A 17,538-nucleotide genomic window follows, 5' to 3' on the forward strand; every position below is an offset into this window, starting at 1 on the left:
TAAGAATACCTGATGACCATGCACTAGAGAGAACACAGCCAGAAAGAACATGCAGCCTTTAATTTCACCGCACATAAAGTGTTACTGATACATAGAATGCCAGAAATTAAAACATCCCTTATTTTGACTTAGCAACACCCCAGCCCAGCAACACAATTATTCCAAAAACTCGTATGTACTGCAAGCATTTCAGCACATCTCAAGCAGTTGTGTAAGACACATTCATTAATGACCTCATGAACAGAGAAGAATAATTTCCATTGGATTTTGCTAGGATTTCTTTTTTTTACTTAGTTCTCTTCCAGACAGGCCACTATATCCTATATCTGAAGTTTTCACACAGAATTAAGCAGAACCCAGAAACTTGACAAAAAACATCTTTCTACACTATGTCAGAAATTACTTTGGAGTGATGCTTGATCTCTCACATACCCATCACTATCTTGCGGTTCCACGTCATCATCACTTGCCAGTAGCAGGACTGAGTTATCTGCTGCTCTGGAAACAAGTGGGTCCTGCTGGTTTTGCTCCCACTCCTAGAATGGGTTAGAAACAGAGGTAACTTAGGAATCACATGAACACCTTCCACTCTGCTCCTCTGTTTCAGTTCCATGACTGGATTTAGGCTGGAAGTGTTTCTTTCCCTCTTTCTCCCACTAACGGGCAAGTTCAGCTGTGATAGCCATAAACTCTTTGTATGAGATGAACAGCTGCTGAAGAAAAAAATCCAACCCCAAACCTACACTTAATTTTGCAGAATTGGAGCTGGGTCATGCAGAGTCTTCCATAAAGTTCAAAACCGTTGCCAGCATCACTGCTGCATGTTTCTGCTTTGCACAGCTGCAGTGGCATCCCAAAACTCAGGGAATAAACTACCCTGTGGGCTGGATCTTTGTAAAATACTTCTTGAAGTAAAAAATATAACTGGATTAATAAACTTCAAATACTTCTTGGAGTCATAAACAGTCGGTACCCCAGCCAGCTACAGTTGGCCTTGGTACCTAAGAGACAGGAGTACTTCAAATCAATGTTGCAGCTGAATACTTTGTATTTGGGAAGTCAAAGGCTTCCTGTCCTCATCTTTCCTTTTTCTTTAAATCACTGGGCTATATCTTGTGTGTTTCTGTAGCAACTTCAGCTTTAAAATGGCACCCTCTATTCTATTATCCATGATTCCTAAACATCCTCCCCAAGTTTTAGAGCAACAAAAATTTTAAATTACTCTGAGTATCACTCTGCAAGTGATACTCAAAGATGCTGATGCATTCACAGCTGCATTTGGGGTTGACTGGGAGCTATATCTAAAGTAGGTAAGGCAGATCTGTGTTTCAGCCCTGAACATTTGGATGCCAGAAGGCAGGCCTGGCAGCACAAGAGAAAACTAATTTGGCTGTGAGATAGAGAGAAGCCTGTCATTCACTACTTACCACAATACTGCCAGAATCATTGCCAGTTAGATTGATGTCTTCAGAGTCAGGAGAGTCAGCTGCGACACCTATGAATTCCTCACCAGCTGAAAACCAGAATGTTAGAATTAATAGGAGAAATTGCAGAGGAATGAAATGGGCAGCCACAGAGGAGCAGGCTGAGGAACAATTCATCTGTGCCCTGGGTCTCTTCTTTCAGGAATGTGTCCAACATTTCACTCCAGCTTTGCTCTCAACAGTCCACAGGAGAGCATTGCCAGCCCTGTCCTCTGCAAGAAAGAGTGGCTGAGCTCCTCACACAGTTCTGTTGGATGACAGCAGCTTGCAGGAGGTACACATCAACATAAGATTTATCTAACACAGGGGAATGTTTATCACACAGGGGATATGTTTATTACACAGGGTAAAAAACCAAACCAAAGCTGGAATCACAGCAGGTATCCTGATTTTACAGTACCATACTGTAGAGGTTCCCTTGAGGGATGGGGCACAGCTAATGTCAAAGTTTCCTTATCTGCTTCCCAGCTGGGAGATCCCAAACTTAAGTTTGCTACCCTGTGTAGTGGCAGCTGGGGCAACTGCCAGCTGCTCAGAGGGGACATTAAGGTACTTGAACAGCACTTGGACCTTTGCTACCCAGTTCATCTCCCACTAGTGCAAATGTATCACAGTGCAGTAACAAACCCATGTGCTTGCTGGCAGCCTTGCTGTTTACAGATGCCATACTAGGTGCTTCCTAAAATCCCACATTTCCCTTCTTCCCCACTAAAGGGCCTAGAGACTGGCAAATGCACACATTTGAGTGGACCCCAGCCCTCCAGAAGCAGATTCTGTCCTTACCAAGCTCAAAAGAAAGTGTACCACTTTCCTCAAAGTCTACTGGATCTGGATCTGAAGCTCCACCTGTCCTAGAAGCCAGAAGCCTGCTCCATTTTTGAGCTTGACTAGAATCATCTGGTTCTCCACTGTGCTTTCGCTGATTCTAAGAGGGAGCAAAGCCTTAGCATTTTCTGCGGGAGTAAGGGTAATGCGGCCCCCATTTTTGCAACACCAATGAAAGCAGGAGGGTACAAATAACACTCATGCAAAGGCTGGAATATGCATCACATGGTGCTATGAATCACTCCTCCCTGAGCACATGTCATCAAGAAAAAGGAGTCTCCACTGATCTCTTGCCAGCTGTCTCACCAAGAAAAATCCTATCCCAGAGGCTTGAAAATGAGGAGATTACTTCACAATTTTAACAGGTCATTGTTCACACTGTAAGCATTTCTGAACTATTGCTAGCACCCAGAGAGATTCAAAATCTTCCATCTCCCAAAACATGAAGTTACATGAAGTCTTAATAGGCTTCTGTTCCCATGCATTTGCTACAAACTCTTTAAATCCTTTCTGGAAGTACCCCAGACAATGTGTTTTGTGTATATTCCTATGGGATTTGCATTGAGTAGTAAAGTACTCACTGTGCTCATGGTGTTTCATGACCTAAAACCACTGGAAGAGTAAGCGGGACAGGCATCAGAGAAAGATGTCAGAGAAACTGCAGCAATTGATCCCTTCAATTCCTTTAGGAAGCACACTGCTACAAAACCCTGACTTCTAGGAGTCAGAGATCAATTACTCTTCCAAACCTACAAGAAGACAAGAGAGGAGATTATCTATCTGGAATACTTGTTCTCTTAAATACCACCCCTGCTCCAGGATTCCCCTTCCCGAGTCACCAGTTTCTGTACAAGTTCAGTACTGGAGTCTCAGACACCTGCAGCTGGGCCAGAAGCCCAGAACAGCCCCTCAGTATCAGAAACCTTTTCAAAAATAGTCTTCACTTACATGTGTAGTCAGCCAAGAGTTCTCCTCATAAATGTCAGCAAATAACCTTCCGTTCCCACCAGGGATGGAGAAGATGTACACCACACAGAGGAGATGGACACTTTGCATCTGCTTCCCAGCAGAGGATCCATCAACTGTCTTAACGGGCCCCAGGTCACCTGGGCACCCTGGGATGGAATCCTTGTGGCAATGGTTTGGCTGTGGCAACATTCCATTAACGGTAGCAGAAGCCCTCTTTGCACCCTCCTGGTGTCCCAGAATGCTTTGGCATGGAAGGGACCTTAAACATCAGCTGGTTCCAATCTCCTGCCATGGGCAGGGACACCATCCACCACATCAGGGTGTGCAGGACCCTGGCCAGACTGGCCTTCTAGGGAGATGCATTCCACGGTTGCTTCATGTTTTTTAGTCTGTGGCTGAAAACTCTCATGAGACTGTTTTAACTTTAATCCCCAGTAAATAGAAATTAAAATTAAAGGAAGAGATTTTTGAGGTTGGGTTGGATTTTTTCTAAATTGATGAAAGTCTAATGATTTAGATTCTTATTTAAAGTCTCGGAAGTCTTGAATTTTTTAGGTGTTCAACTATTCCTCACCTGAGCATTTCACAAGAGGATTGGGAGGAGATTTGCTCTGCTCCTGGAGACAGCACCTTCCTCTTGAAGCCCTGCTCTGCTATGAAAGGCAACACAGCAAGGAAAGTGAAATTAAAATTCAGTTTTTCTTCTAGCCAGTCTGCCATTGGACCTACTTTCAAATGGCTTGGCTGGCGCTCCTGAGAGTAGCAGCAAACCCATCCCAGTTCTGCTGGATACAGGGATGCTCCTCAGTCCCTGGTCCTATGAGTGCTCTTGGGTGAGGGGAGGATGATGGAAATTCATCCAGTGCTCTGGATAGCATATGGATATTGTCAGCTCACAACCTACAGGAGGAAGATCATTTATTAAAATAATTTCCTTGTTGATACAACAGTTGCTATTAGGTAATGGGAAAAATATTGAGTGTTTAAAGATGGATGGGGATGACTTTCCCCTTTTCCTCAGTCCTGTGCCTGGCAATTGAAGCAAAGGCTGGTTTTGGTCATCATACACACATCCTTCATTTCTCATATTCAATGCCTGGCACAAAGTACTTACTTATTAATATATTAAATATGTATTTGGAATTGATCTAGCACTTTAGAATTTTTATTTCAAGCATTAGATCTCCTTTAGGATTTTTATTATCTAAAACTCTGTCCTTTGAAACCAATATTTTTGGAAAGCAGGAGTGTTTAAAATGAGATGAAGCAGAAGTGGATTTAATGGCATATGAAATAGCCCATGTATTAAGGCAGGGAGCCTGTTCACTCACTCTGCAGGTACAGCTGAGGCTGGCTGAGTGGGCTCAGCCCCACTTGTATTTTGGGGTGGAATTGGATGGCTTTTTGCAAGAATATGTCAACAGGGATAAGGGAGGAGGGAGTGCTGAGGAAAAGGGGGGTCAGCTTTCAGTAAGTCAAACATTTGAAGGCTGTCAGGCTTGATCTTCCTAATCGCTGGTGGACAATGGCAGCAGGGGGCTGGGAGACTTTATTGTAATGCTCAACACTTTTTAAATTAAAGCCACTATTCAAAATATTCATCACTTGGTGGTGGGAGGGAGATAAAGCTCCTGCCCCTTCTCTGCACATTGCAGGGAAGCTGAAAAGGTGACATACCTTTTTTAACTCCTCCCATGAAGGCCAGCTTTGAAGCAAGGGGGAAGATCTCTGAAACACCCCTGCCATTCCATTTCATGACAGAAGAATTTTACCAACTTTCCAAACTGGTTGAAAAGTTGGTTTTTCAACCGTCTACCAACTTTCCAAACTTAAAAGATTAATTATAGCCAACAGCCTAAGCTGAACCCAGACTGACTGGCTTGGTATATTAATCACCTGGAGGAATAGCATTGGGATTTTCACACATTGGCTACAGTTTGCCAGTATTTTTTGGCAGGAGAAGTTTTTTTTCCAGAGAACTTCAGGAAGTGAGAAAAACCCACAGTTCACTGGCCAGAGATTGTCAGCTCTGTACTCTCCCAAATCAGGGGTACCATGATGATCGGAGCAAGGCCCATAAAGTAATTTAAGAAGAGTGAATGTAGTATAGGATGTTGTTTAACAAAGTATCCAGCTGCAAGGCAATTGCTCCCCAAAGAAACCTTGCAGACAAGTCCCTCTAAAGCTACCATGAGGATGCAGGGAAATAGGCAAGGATTACCAAAAGAGGGCCTAAACAGATTGTAATATTGGCTAATAATATTTTTCACTTATGTCACTGAGATTTGCATTTTACTCCATGTATCAAAATGTGACTTTACTTGACTATAGCAATGGTTCTGGCTTCAGAATATGTTTTCCAAAATGTTTACAGGGAAATGCTGGTGGATGGTGTATTAGAGACTGTTCAGAGTAAAATAAAATATTTTTATATTTCAAAAGTAAAAATATTTTTGAACCCTCCTGAAAACAGGCAGTTCTGCGTGGCTTCCTCTGCAGAAATAAAACCCAAGTTTCTTGTTGCTGGGGCTGCTTTGCACCCTCCTCAATGTCAATGAGGCAAAGGGTGGAGGCTTTGGGGCATTTTCCGTTGTCCAAAAACCTGGATGTACTCAGGTTCCCTGCAGTTGCTCAGCCTTGGCTGCCAGCTTAGGAGCAGGAAGGCTGAGCACTGGGAGGAAGGGTTTGCTGGGGGTGTGCACAGTATTTCAGTCCCTGTCAGTCCCTGGTCTTTGGCATGGGATGAAGATGGGTCTCACTGAGTAATTATAGCAGGTGACACGGAAAGTCATTATTGTCCTGTGGCCATGCTCAGTCTCTTTTGAGAGGTGCTGATTTCAACTGCTCCTTCTGGCTGCCTGCTTTTGCCCTCTTCTGAAAAACCATGGTGTTACAACGGGGAAGGCACCCTTGGTCTCTCTGGGATGTCCCGTCCATACAGCCAGCACTGGTCTCTGTAGCTGAAAATATGCAGTTCAAAACTCCATTTGAATTGTTCCTCAAAGCACATCATTGGTTTTTAGCTTTCTTTTAAAAAACATTTTAGCAGTTCTTTGCAGCCTTGCTGTCCTGAAGCAGCAGTGTGTACCCAGACTTGCCTGGCTACATGACCACAACTAGCATTCATAAGAGTAGCTGGGATTTTTAGGGACAATTCATTTTTTGTTCTGTACCCTCAGACAGTACATATCACTCTTCTCTTGGGTTCACGCACTTACAAGGTGGGATGAATGACCTTAAATCACTTCAGCAACAGCCTCTGCTGTCCCAGAGTGAAGAAGCACCTGTAGATAAATCTCTGCTGCCCTTGTTTAAAAAAAAAAATCAAAAAACCATCAAACAAACAAACAAACACCCAAACCCCCCCCCCAAAAAAAACCAAAACACAAGAAACATAATGTAAATGTATATTTATTAAAAGTCTAAATTAAATCTTTTCTCAAAAACACACAGCTCAGCCAAGTCAAAGAGCAAAAGGCCACAGAGGAACCTCTCCCAGACCTGGTGACTGCCTCTAGCTCGACTGTAAGCTTGCTGTGGGTGTTTGAGCATGAGGGGTGGTCAGTGTCATCCTGCCAGCCCTCATCTGCTCACCCTTCACTGCAAGGAAAAAACAGTTCCCTGCTTTGCTCCAATACTCTGGGAAAACCTTTTCCTAGGGAAACTTGCAATTTTTCTGTCTTGTAGCCTCTTGTGCTAGTTGGCAGGTGAGTTTTGAAAGAGCAGGACTAGGCAGCATTGTGGCACTGAGCAGGGGGCTCAGGGTGAGAATACCAAAATATTGTATACTCCCAGATGTAGAGCCAGAGTCACAGCACAAAAATTCCAGGTGCTTTCGCAGTGACTGTGCAAGGAGGTAATGCTGGCTTATGTGTATGCCATTTATACCTGAACTAGCCAGTTTTATACTTGACCTTGCCATTCAGGCAGAGCTCCCCAGGACCTCGGGGAAGCAGTGGGACAAGATGGCAGCAGTGCCCACGCCAGCATCAGGCAGAACTGGGCATCATTCAACAGGAACAAAACATTCCCAGCAACAGGATTTTTATTCCACTAGATGGTGCCCAGCCCTCGCTTAAGGATGTTGCTTAATCCTTTGGACAAGGGTATGGTCAGGACTGAGGGTGGAGGGGCCTGAGCGCTACGCCGGGGCTGCAAACTCCTTAGTTCCAACCCTGTCAGCGGCGAGACCCCAAAACCACCCTCTCCATTCGCCAGGCAATCATGACCTAGACCCCCAGAGCATTGCCGGGGTGTGATGCGCCGTAGCAATTCTAGGGGTGAGTTATCCAGCCCAGACTGGCAGCAGCCCTGCAGCACCTTTTAGTCTGAGCCAGATGGGCCAGCATGGGAGGTCCATGAGCCCTTGGGGGTCTTCTGCATGCTGCACTGAGCCTGGGAAGCTGCAGGCAAATCCCTGCTACAGGCTGCCTAAATCTCCATGTCTCTGCAGCACTAGGACCAAGGTACACGGAGCAGCTTCCCCGGAGACACCAGGGCCTAATGTCCTGGTGGGGGCCATGGTGGGCACATGCAATTTTGACTTTTTATGTTGAAGAGTGTGAGCAGTAGCAAAGCAGAGTCCCAAGAACTGGTGGTAACTGATAGCACCAGTGGGACACTGTGTCCTAGTGTTCCAGCATGAATCAACTATGGATGATCCCTAAGTACCAAGTTACTGCAAGAAGCTATGGATGTTGCATCTCTGGAAGTGTTCAAGGCCAGGTTGGATGGGACTTTGAGCAACCTGGTCTAGAGAGTGGCATCCCTGCCTGTGTCAGGGGAGTTGGAACTAGGTGATCTTTATGGTCCCTTCCAACCCAAACCATCCCGTGATTCTGTGTCCCATAACAGAATCTGCCATTTCCCTGCATGCCGGTGTGCAGAGGACTGGCAAGCAGGTCCTCTGTGGGTACTTCACTGACATCATGGCTGCTCCTACCTGCTCCCTGCATGGGCACAGCCCTGGTGGCGAGTCCCCTCAGCATGTGCTGAGGCAATACCTCTCCCCTCGAGGCTCAACGCCTCTCCCACTGTACAATTCACTCTGGCATGCTCCTAAACACACCTGTTTTAGCAGCTTCTCAGAGAGAAAAAGCAACCTGCAATTGCATAAACAGTGATTAACTTTGATTAACACTGAGGGTATGGCTCCACTGTGCCAAAGCCCAGCCTGGCCTGTGTGCAGGGGCCAGTGGCAGGAGTGGTGGTGGCACAGCCAGAGTGTTATGGTGCTCCTGGAAGGACAGTGTGGCCAGGAAATGTAGCATCAGGAGGGCATGATGGGGACTTCTTGCTGGGGGAGGTGGATGAACCGAGGAGGAGGATGCTCTGTGGGCCTCCCTAGCAAGCCCAGAGATGCTGGTGGCCCTGGGCAGGATCTGGTATCCCAAGGGAGAGATGTGTGGGGCTTGTTAGCCAAATTGCAGTCCCACAAGAAATGGCAGGGCCAGGGATGTGCTGGAGCCAGAAATCCCCTCATGCCCAGGGACCAGCCCACCCCCAGCACGCTGCTTGTGGCAGTGACTGCCTGAAGTCCCATTGCAAACACCAGAGTCACCAGATCTTCAGGTTCAGAAATGCCTTTATTTCTCCAGTAGGCTGGAAGTGAAACTGCGAGGACAGAAGCTTTTTCTCACTGCTTCTTTAGTTGCTTCGCATCAGTGCACAAACACCGCTACCCTATGCCCTGTAGCATAGCTGCTGTTCCCTGGCTGTCTAGCACAGCACCCCCATGCATTCCTGCTCCTGTGCCATGTGCAGCCTCCCCCGGATTAACAGCAGATTGCATGAACCAGTGATTTTTGGCTCCTGGGCTGTGAAGCACTGTGTGCCCCCCAGCAACCTGCCCCTCACCCAGGCAAGAGCAGAGCCCGCAGGGGGGATGCCAAGGGGGAAAACATGGCAAGTTACCCCCCAACTCCACCGCTGGAGCCTACCAGGGTGGATACTGGCTGCGCCTCAGAGGGGCCCCTGGATCCAGCGACCTTGGGGGTACCCTGGGGATCCCCACCCTGAGGGCTGCAGTCCCGTCTGTCCACTCTCACTGTGGCTGCCCCGGTCCCCCTCGGAGGACTGGCTGCTGTCGGCGCTCCCGAGGCCAGGGTAGGGGCCCTGGGGGCCGCCACCTACCCTGCCAAGACTGTAAAAGGCCCGCTCACGGACGTGGAGCTCGTCAGCGCGTTTCACCTGGTCCAGCTGCCGGCTGCGGCCCAGTGTCGCAATGGTGCCCGCCGCCCCAGTCCCCAGCCTCCTGCCGTGGTGCCCGGGCAGGCGGCTGCCTCTGGTCCCCAGTACTGCTGTCCCGCTCTCTGCGCCTCGCCCCCACTCCTGGCCCCTGCCTGCTGCCATGCTGCCTGTGTCTTGCCCTGCCTGTGGAGCGGGGCTGGCTCCTGCTTTGGTGGCATGAGACCTGCCCCCAGCATCGCCGTCATAGCCACCAACACTTCTCTGAGCCCCGCTCGACGCCCAGCTGCTGGGTTTCCCACTTGGGAATGGTGCTTTGTCCATCCTGGGTGTCTTGTCTAGCCCTGCTCCCCCTGGATGGACCTTCATCCCTGCCCTGGGCCGTGCCTCCACATGGGAGGGTACGGAGGTGGCTGTCCCCACTTCCCCACTCCCTCCTCTTCCGAGCACAGTGCCCATGCCTGCCTTGTGGCTGCTGGCTGGTACCGATGGGGTGGTGTGGTCCCCCTCAGTAGCGGCTGCGTGGATGCTGGCCCCTTTGGCTGGGACAGAGGTAGTGGCCTCCATGTCACCCCTGTGGTGGGGGGTCGTGGTAGCCACATGGCTTGGCTTCCCCTTGGACTTCTGCCCCTCTCCTCTTACCTCATCATCATCTTTCCCATAGATGCTGGCCACTGTGGGGATGGTAATGTCACCACTAGTGACACTCCAGGGGACAGGGGTTACCAGTCCTCTATCAACACCAATGGTGGTGGCACCTTCCTCATCCTCTCCAGTGAGATGGCTGTCTCTGAGGCTGCTGGTAATGCTGTCCCCATGGGACGGGGTGGCTGTGGTGGCCAGTCTTTCATGCTGCCTGCGGGCAGGGATGCTGTCATCTTCATCACCACTGGGTGCCACAGTGACGTCCAGCCTGAGGAGGGGCCTGCTGCTCCCCACAGAGGGGATGCCATCCTTCTCCCTACTCCCTGTGACACCAGCCTGGGTAGTTACCTGCTCCCCCACATGGATGTTGGCCCTCCCAATGAAGATGTTTACCTCATCATCCTTGCCTGGAGAGACCTGGGTGAAGCCATGGGCACTGTCTGTGCTGTCCAGGCTCCCACGGGTGATGGTGACACTGCCTGAACTGGGGATGTAAGTGTATTCATCCACACCTGCAGCATCCACTTGCACATCCTCAGTCTTCTCAGTGACAGAGGACAAAGCAACGCCTCCTGTCCCTGTACCCTGCTTAACACCGTCCTGCCCTTGGCCAGAAGCAGTGGCCTCCCCACTGCCCTCGTCCCCTGCCCCTCTGGTAGTAGGGGCCCTCCCCCTCCCAGGAGTCACAGCTCCCCCCACCGGAACCACCCTGGGGGCATCATCATCCTTATTCTCACTCCTGATCCTGGACCTGTTCCCCATCACAGCCTCACTGGGGCGTTCACCCTGAGGAAGAATGGGAACACTGCCATCAACTTCCACCACCAAATCGAGATCGCCGCTGCCCTCTGAGCTGGATGGGGTGGGACCCATGCCACCACCACTGCCACGCACTCGCATGCCAGTCCCAGGATGAGGACTGGGACCATCCCTGCTGATGCCTGGGGTGCTGCGGTTTTCAGGATTGAAGACAATCCCATACTCAATTACTTCAGTGCTGCTGTTGTCTGGGGCTGTCCCAGCCGTGTGCTCTGGGGCTGTCCCAGCTGACCCAGCTGGTGGCTCCCGCCTGGCATTGCCCTCATCCAGCCGGTGGCTAGGGATGATACTCTGGTGGTCAGCCTCTTCTTTCTGTGTAGTACACACAAGGGAGAGGTCAGGGTGATGGATTCCTGCTGGAGGCACAGCAGGCAGGCCAGGGTCCCTCAGTGTCCCCTGGCCACCTCCTTACCTTTATCTGTGTCTGGTTCCTCCGCGTTGAGAATGAGTAGACGTATTTGAAAATGTAGAAGCCATGCTTGGCATTGCAGCTTTTCAGAAGTATCTGGTGGGGAAGAAAATAACCCAAATCCACAATTTTCTTATTAATTGCATTGGCAGGAGTTTCCCTTTCTGTGTCTGGCACTACAGTAGAGTCTCACCAGTACCCACTGAGGCCCCAGGAGGTGGCAGAGGGATACATACCCGGTGCTGTCCCACACAGTTCCCAGCAGCTCTCCCAGGCAGTGGCGGTGGCACCTGTGGGCAGCAAAACACAGGGAAGAGCTGAGGCATCAAACACTGCCTTAGCATACAGGCAGTTGCCAGTGCCGACTGCTGACCACCCACCCTTTTCCCACCTTCAGGGAAGGGTGGGAAAACTGCATTGATAAGCCACCAAATTCCCAGGCACTACCTGGGGTGCTGACTTAAAGACAGCAGTAGCAGGAAAGGTCAAAATCCCATTTCCAGGGTCTGAAAAGTATTGTGAATTTTGCTACAGCATGGTTGTATTGTGTGCTAGCTTTCGTATGGTATCGTTGATAAATTACAAATAACTTTTTCCTGGAGACTGCTGCAGAGGATTTTACCACAGAGCATTTTTAATACATAGCACCATTGCTCACAAAAGAATGCTCCAGCTTACTGCTTGGATCTGCCTGTGATGAGAGCCCAGAGCTGGTTAAATGGTGGAGTTTCCAGTTTTTACTGTGCTACTGAGCAGCAACTTGTGTGTCCTCTCAGCTGGGTTTCTGTACATGCTTGCAGGCTTCCAGCTCTCCCTGATTATCCTGGCATCTTTTGGTGGGTATTGGCTAGTCTATCCCTCAGGGTTGGGGAACCTACTGGTGGGAGCATCCTGTGAGTCCCACAAAGCCATTTCAGGCATTCCTTATGTGCCAGAGTGAGAGACAGCCCCATGGAGGGGTGTCCTCTTTGATTTCAGAAAAATTAGTCACTGAAGCATCCCAAGCCTAGCTGAAGGGGCAGAAACACACCCCAAAGTATTGAATATTCCCAGGTTGTTTCATTGTTTGTGAACAGTGTCAAAGGCTGGATTACAGCTCTGGTCACACAGCATAGCATTAACTCCCATCTGTGCTCCTATCTGAAAAGCAAATCTGTGCTGATTTATTGCCTTCCCCTGGGCTGCTCTGCTACAGACCAGGTTGTAAGAGCTTGCTCTATGGGGTAAAAGACACATAGGAAAGAGGTAAAAGACACATGGGAGGGGCCATCTCAGGGAAGATGGGATTTCCCTCCTCCTTACCCTGACAAAAAAAGCAAGCCTTTTCTAGGAGCAGACTTCCACTCTAGCTGTCTATTTAGTAAGCTGAGCAACAGTTATGCAGGACAAAAATGGCTCCTATTATATTCATCTTAGCTTGCCCTGTTTTCAGTTAAATCTCTCAAAATTTCAAATTAGGAGAGCTGGAAAATAATGGTGGGTGGCCCTCTGACCACTGTTCCCTACATGGGTAAGATGAGCATCCTTACCGCACCTCCCTTCCTGCGGCTTGGCTCAGGTTGTTCACAGGCCAAAAGCATCGGGCAGATCCCAGATCCACAGAAATCCAGGGGAAGAGGTACAGCCACCAAGACGGACACTTGTGCAATGCCCTGATTGCTAAACTGAAGGAACATGCTCAGCCACCTCAGTGCTAATATATATTTTTTCTTCTGGGCTCACCTCTGCTGTTTACCTTACTCTGTTCCCCAAGCACCAGAGGTGGTGTACACAACTACAACCCATGTTTTCCCACTGCTGAAAGCATGCCGGGATGCACCGGATAGCCCATCTCATGCTTCCAGCAGTATGCTGGGAACCCAGGAAAAGCCATACTCACAGGTGTGGCGAGGGCTGTGCTGAGCAGGCACAGGCACAGACAGACAAGGGATGTTTGCATCTTGGGCTGTTCCTGGAGGTACAAAGTGAAGCATTGCTGCAGTTTGTATTCCTGGGACTTGTGGTCCTCAATAATCCTAGTTAGCAGCAACCTAAAAGCTCCTGCTATCCCAAAGCTCCCATGGCAGCAGGGTTTTCCAGTGGCCCTGGCTTTTCCCAGGCTTTGCGGTGGCCCTTGGCATTGTCCTGCCTCTTTGCATCTCTCGCAACAAGGGCAATGCTCTCACCATGTGCTTAGGGCACAGCCAGCAGCTCCGAGTGGGAGCTCTGACACTGGCTATTAAAACTGCCTAACTTCCTCTGTCAAAGCTTGGGTGGACATTTGCAATGATCCCCTAAAGTTGCTGCAAGCTAAGCTGTTCATAAATTCAAATTAAGAAAGCAGCAGGCTTTCACAGCACTGATAAATGGCAGCAGGCAATATCTCTATTGCCAATTCTCATTTTACCCAACCACCCTTCCTTGGGCTTGCAGGTCCATCCCAGAGACTGAAGCCATACCAGTACTGCTACAGAAAACACCAGAAGGAAATACATGCACAAAGATCAGCAGTACAAAAGCAATGTAAGCTCAAGAGATGTGCACAGCCAAGGATCAAGATGTCCCCATCCCTATTGTGGCTTGCCCAGAGTGAAAGCAGGAGAATCCCTGTTCAGGGACAGCAGAGCTGAAGGGCTAGGGAGAGACAGGGCAGGAAGCTAGGTAAGAAGATTACCTTTTCCCGTCAGAGGCAGGTCCCAGTGGCAGACTGTGGAGCCTGTGCCCACTTTGCTGAAATTTAAAGTTGGCCTCGGCTGCACAGAGCCAATCAGCTCCTGCCCAGGGACATTTGTCAGCTCTGGCAGCACTCATAGATTACCAGGGGGAGTAATTTCCAGCTAAAAATGTGTTTGTGGTAAAAGACAGCTATCAAATGTTCCACCTGGCTGGATAAACAGAAAGCACAGTTTATAAATATCTGTTCTGAAGGCAAAATTGCTCAATGATTAGTGCAGATCTTAGTGTGGCACACATCCAGCTTGGTTATTGATAAGAGAGTGTGCAGTGAGTCTTGACTTGCTCACTGTGACCAACATGGCTGGCAGGGCTGCAGAAATGGAAGGGCAAGATCCAGAGCCAGGCCTGGTCCAGGGCCATTGAGAGACAAGGGCAGTGTTGGCCAAGCTGAGAGCCACCACCATGCCTGTGTCTTCTGACACTTGCTTTTTTGGTTTCAACCTCAACCCCTCTGAGTTCAACCTGTGCAAGCACAAAATAGAAGAGTGGCAAAAAAGAAAAAAATATGTATGTTTTTCCATGCACTGCTTGCACAGGTCCCTTTGAGCCCACCTTCATTACAAAGAAGTGCTACAAGGGTGTGCATGATATACAAACCCTCCTTCTCTCCACCTATACTTTTGGTGGCATTGCTGGTCACCTACCCCCTTGCCAAGAAGGGTTCCCACTGCTGCAGCCAGCCTGGCTCAGGCAGTCACTGTGGTGGTGGTGACAGCAGCTCCCATCCCACTATCCACTCTGCCCTAACCCAAACCCTGGGAGCTGGCACAACTCCCATGTTATCACCAGAAATGTTTAAACCATCAGCATCCAGCCTCAAGCAGCAGCAAATCCTGGAGCCAGCAGGAAACTGACCCTAGCCACTGGCCAGGGAGTGGCAGTCAGATGCCACCCCACAGGGCAGCCAGCCCATGTGCCTTGGCTCCGGGAGGAGAGCCTTTGCCAGATGCCTGGGGGGCTGACGCACGTAGGACTGGGCTAACCGCCCTGTAGAAGTGGGACCTGGCCCTTGGCAGCGCCAGGGCCCTTTGTCCATGTCCCTTACCTGACGTAGCTGGGCACCCCCTGGGGATGTGGATGATGGAACTCTTGTGTCCCCGCACCAGTCATGAGTGCGTGCAGGGCTCCTCAGTATCGCCATAGGGATTTGTCCCCAGGCGTGCCCATGCTGCAGGCGGCACCTCCTGCCTCCCCAGAAGCTGCAGCCTGGCTTTGGCATACAGAAGCAGTTTTGTACAATGGCCAGCGACTTGCTGCTGCAGGAATAGACTAGTTCTGCAGTTGCACCTGCATCAGAAGCTGAACTCAGGTTTCCTTCCTAGGAGTGCAAGAGAAGCACAGTACCTGCCATAAACTGTGCATGAGGGCCATCACTATTCCCAGATGGTGGCATCTGCCACCCAGTGGGATTTGTTCTATCCCTATCCATAATGCAGATCACCAGTTGGCCAGGGACATACCCCTTTGGGAAGGGACCCTGAGCAGGGATCCTGAGGATTCCCAGCTAGGCATCCCCATCTCTGATGAAGGAGGGGAGTGGATGCACCACTGTCACTGTGACAGCCCTACCTTGCTCTGGGAATGAGGCTGTGTGACAGGGGCATTTTGGGCTGCAGTACTGGTGATCAAGACACACATCCAAGTTGCCCAATCTCATACCCACATGCCTGGTGCAGGAACAAAGCAAAGCCCTCCTTACAGGGGTGTGCATCTACAGCTAGTGATGCACAGAAAGAGAAATGAGTGTTTTTACCCTTGTTGACATTGCCTGGTGTGTGGTCAGGCCATGGGAGGCACATTACCAAGGAATAAAAGACATGATAAAGTTGTCACTGCTCACAAATTGGAAATTCACATCAAGTTTATGTAAAATGTGTCTGTAATCCCACAGCAGTGTCCCTAAAAGCGCCCTTTCATTTTTCAGAGGGCACTCTACAGAAGTTTTCCAGGCTAGCCTTGCTGTTCCTCCCTCCTTTCAAGTGTATCTGAGCTGAAGTAACAAGATTCAGCCCTAAGCATCATAGGCAACCGTAGCCCCTCAGCCTCTCACCAAGTGCTGTGCTGCTCCACTGGCCACAGAAAATTTGGCAGCAAACCTTTTGTCACCAACAAGCTCAGTTCAGTTGCTTTATTTCATTTCATTTCATTTCATTTCATTTCATTTCATTTCATTTCATTTCATTTCACTTTGCAAGACACAAAAAAAAAAAAAAAAGCCTGGGATGGAGCCAGTGTGCATGGCAAGCTGCCTGGCATCCCCTCTGGCATGCAGTGGCTCCAGGGAGCTTTTGAATGCACCTTCCTGAATGACTAGGGCTGACAGAGACAGCACCAGGGCTATCCCCCATGCTCACTGGCTGTAGTAGTATTCCTGGCCATACACATCGTATCCATGCCCTTTGTAGTAGCCATACTCATCCTCGTAGGCCCGGTAGCTGTCCCCACGTGCATACTCATCCTGTTCCTCGTACCCACCCTCAGTGGTGCCCTCGTCCCCCCGGCTGTGGTCCCTGGCTGTCACATCATACTCCCACACCTCCCCAGCTGTGGTTGCATCTGTGGTGACATCTGTGGGTCCCCCATCATCCATAGTGGTTGCCTGTGTCAGACCCTCTTCATTGGTGGTGCTTTCAATGGTGGTGGCTTCAGCTTCTTCTTCCTCTTCCTCCTCCTCCTCCTCCTCCTCCTCCTCCTCTTCTTCTTCTTCCTCCTCCTCTTCCACAGCTTCACCAGTGCCCTCCTCAGCCACCACAGTGCCATTGCCATGAGGTCCAATACCCTCTGTGGTATTGGTGCTTGTGCCATTGACACCATTCTCATTCTCATCTACTTCTTCTTCCTCCTCTTCCTCCTCATTCTCATCACTGTCTTCATTTTCAGAGTCTTCCCCCTTGCTGGCAGTTCTCTGCCTGATCCTTTGGCAGCCCTTGCCCTGGCAGAGGGAAGACAGCACAGCATTACTTGGATGTCAGGAGGCTGCAGCTCCATGTGGAAAGGGGAAGGTACGGGCACAGCTGAGAATCCCCCTACACCTTTCATGGCAGGACTGTCTTTTTGGGATACCCTTTCCAACCCCAAGTTAATGCCCAGAGCTTGGTCCAGCTATAGGTATTTCCCCAGCAACCCCCCAAGCAGAAACAGGGTGCAGGGTATCCCATGGGTACAAGCAAACATGCAGTGAACAGCCCCCTCCCCATGGGTGCTCCCTCTATCTCCCCAAACCACACCTGCTGGGGGGATGTGACATCTCCTCCCAGTGCAACTTGGCAGTCCTCAGGGGCTGCTCCAGCAGGATGTCCAGCTGCCTTGGTTCCAGCATAAAATGGCTCCTACAAAGACAGGGAAAGGTCAGGGCAGGGGGTCAGCAGCTGGAGTGGAGCGCAGGCCTCCCCGCAGCAAGAGGGATACAGAGCATCCACACAGAGCATTGGGCATTGCTCCAAGTTCCCTGCTTTCTCACGAGTCTTGTTCCAGGCTGAAATGTAG

General features: G+C 49.8%; 2 protein-coding genes across 5 annotated transcripts in view; both read right to left on the reverse strand.

The window, feature by feature from the left end:
• Positions 1 to 9,000: 9,000 nt before the first annotated feature.
• Positions 9,001 to 14,016, reverse strand: MEPE (matrix extracellular phosphoglycoprotein). Its single transcript, XM_038135882.1, has 5 exons — positions 13,991 to 14,016; positions 13,217 to 13,288; positions 11,574 to 11,627; positions 11,341 to 11,433; positions 9,001 to 11,240 (listed from the first exon to the last, which is right to left on the reverse strand). Exons 2-5 carry the CDS (start codon positions 13,274 to 13,276, stop codon positions 9,240 to 9,242), a joined length of 2,208 nt encoding a protein of 735 aa, XP_037991810.1. The 5' UTR covers positions 13,277 to 13,288; positions 13,991 to 14,016; the 3' UTR covers positions 9,001 to 9,239.
• A 2,169-nt stretch (positions 14,017 to 16,185) lies between these two features.
• The window catches only part of LOC119700132 (integrin binding sialoprotein), a 43,006-nt gene continuing 41,653 nt past the window's right edge, over positions 16,186 to 17,538 (reverse strand). For all 4 annotated transcript variants that reach the window (XM_038134596.1, XM_038134598.1, XM_038134595.1 and 1 more), the window contains 2 exons: positions 17,280 to 17,381; positions 16,186 to 16,984 (listed from right to left, as the gene is read on the reverse strand). In XM_038134596.1, coding sequence (XP_037990524.1) covers positions 16,403 to 16,984; positions 17,280 to 17,381 — 684 coding nt within the window. In that variant the 3' untranslated portion in view covers positions 16,186 to 16,402. The remainder of the gene's footprint in view (positions 16,985 to 17,279; positions 17,382 to 17,538) is intronic.

The sequence above is a fragment of the Motacilla alba genome, chromosome 4, assembly GCF_015832195.1.
Source record: "Motacilla alba alba isolate MOTALB_02 chromosome 4, Motacilla_alba_V1.0_pri, whole genome shotgun sequence".
Taxonomy (NCBI): domain Eukaryota; kingdom Metazoa; phylum Chordata; class Aves; order Passeriformes; family Motacillidae; genus Motacilla; species Motacilla alba.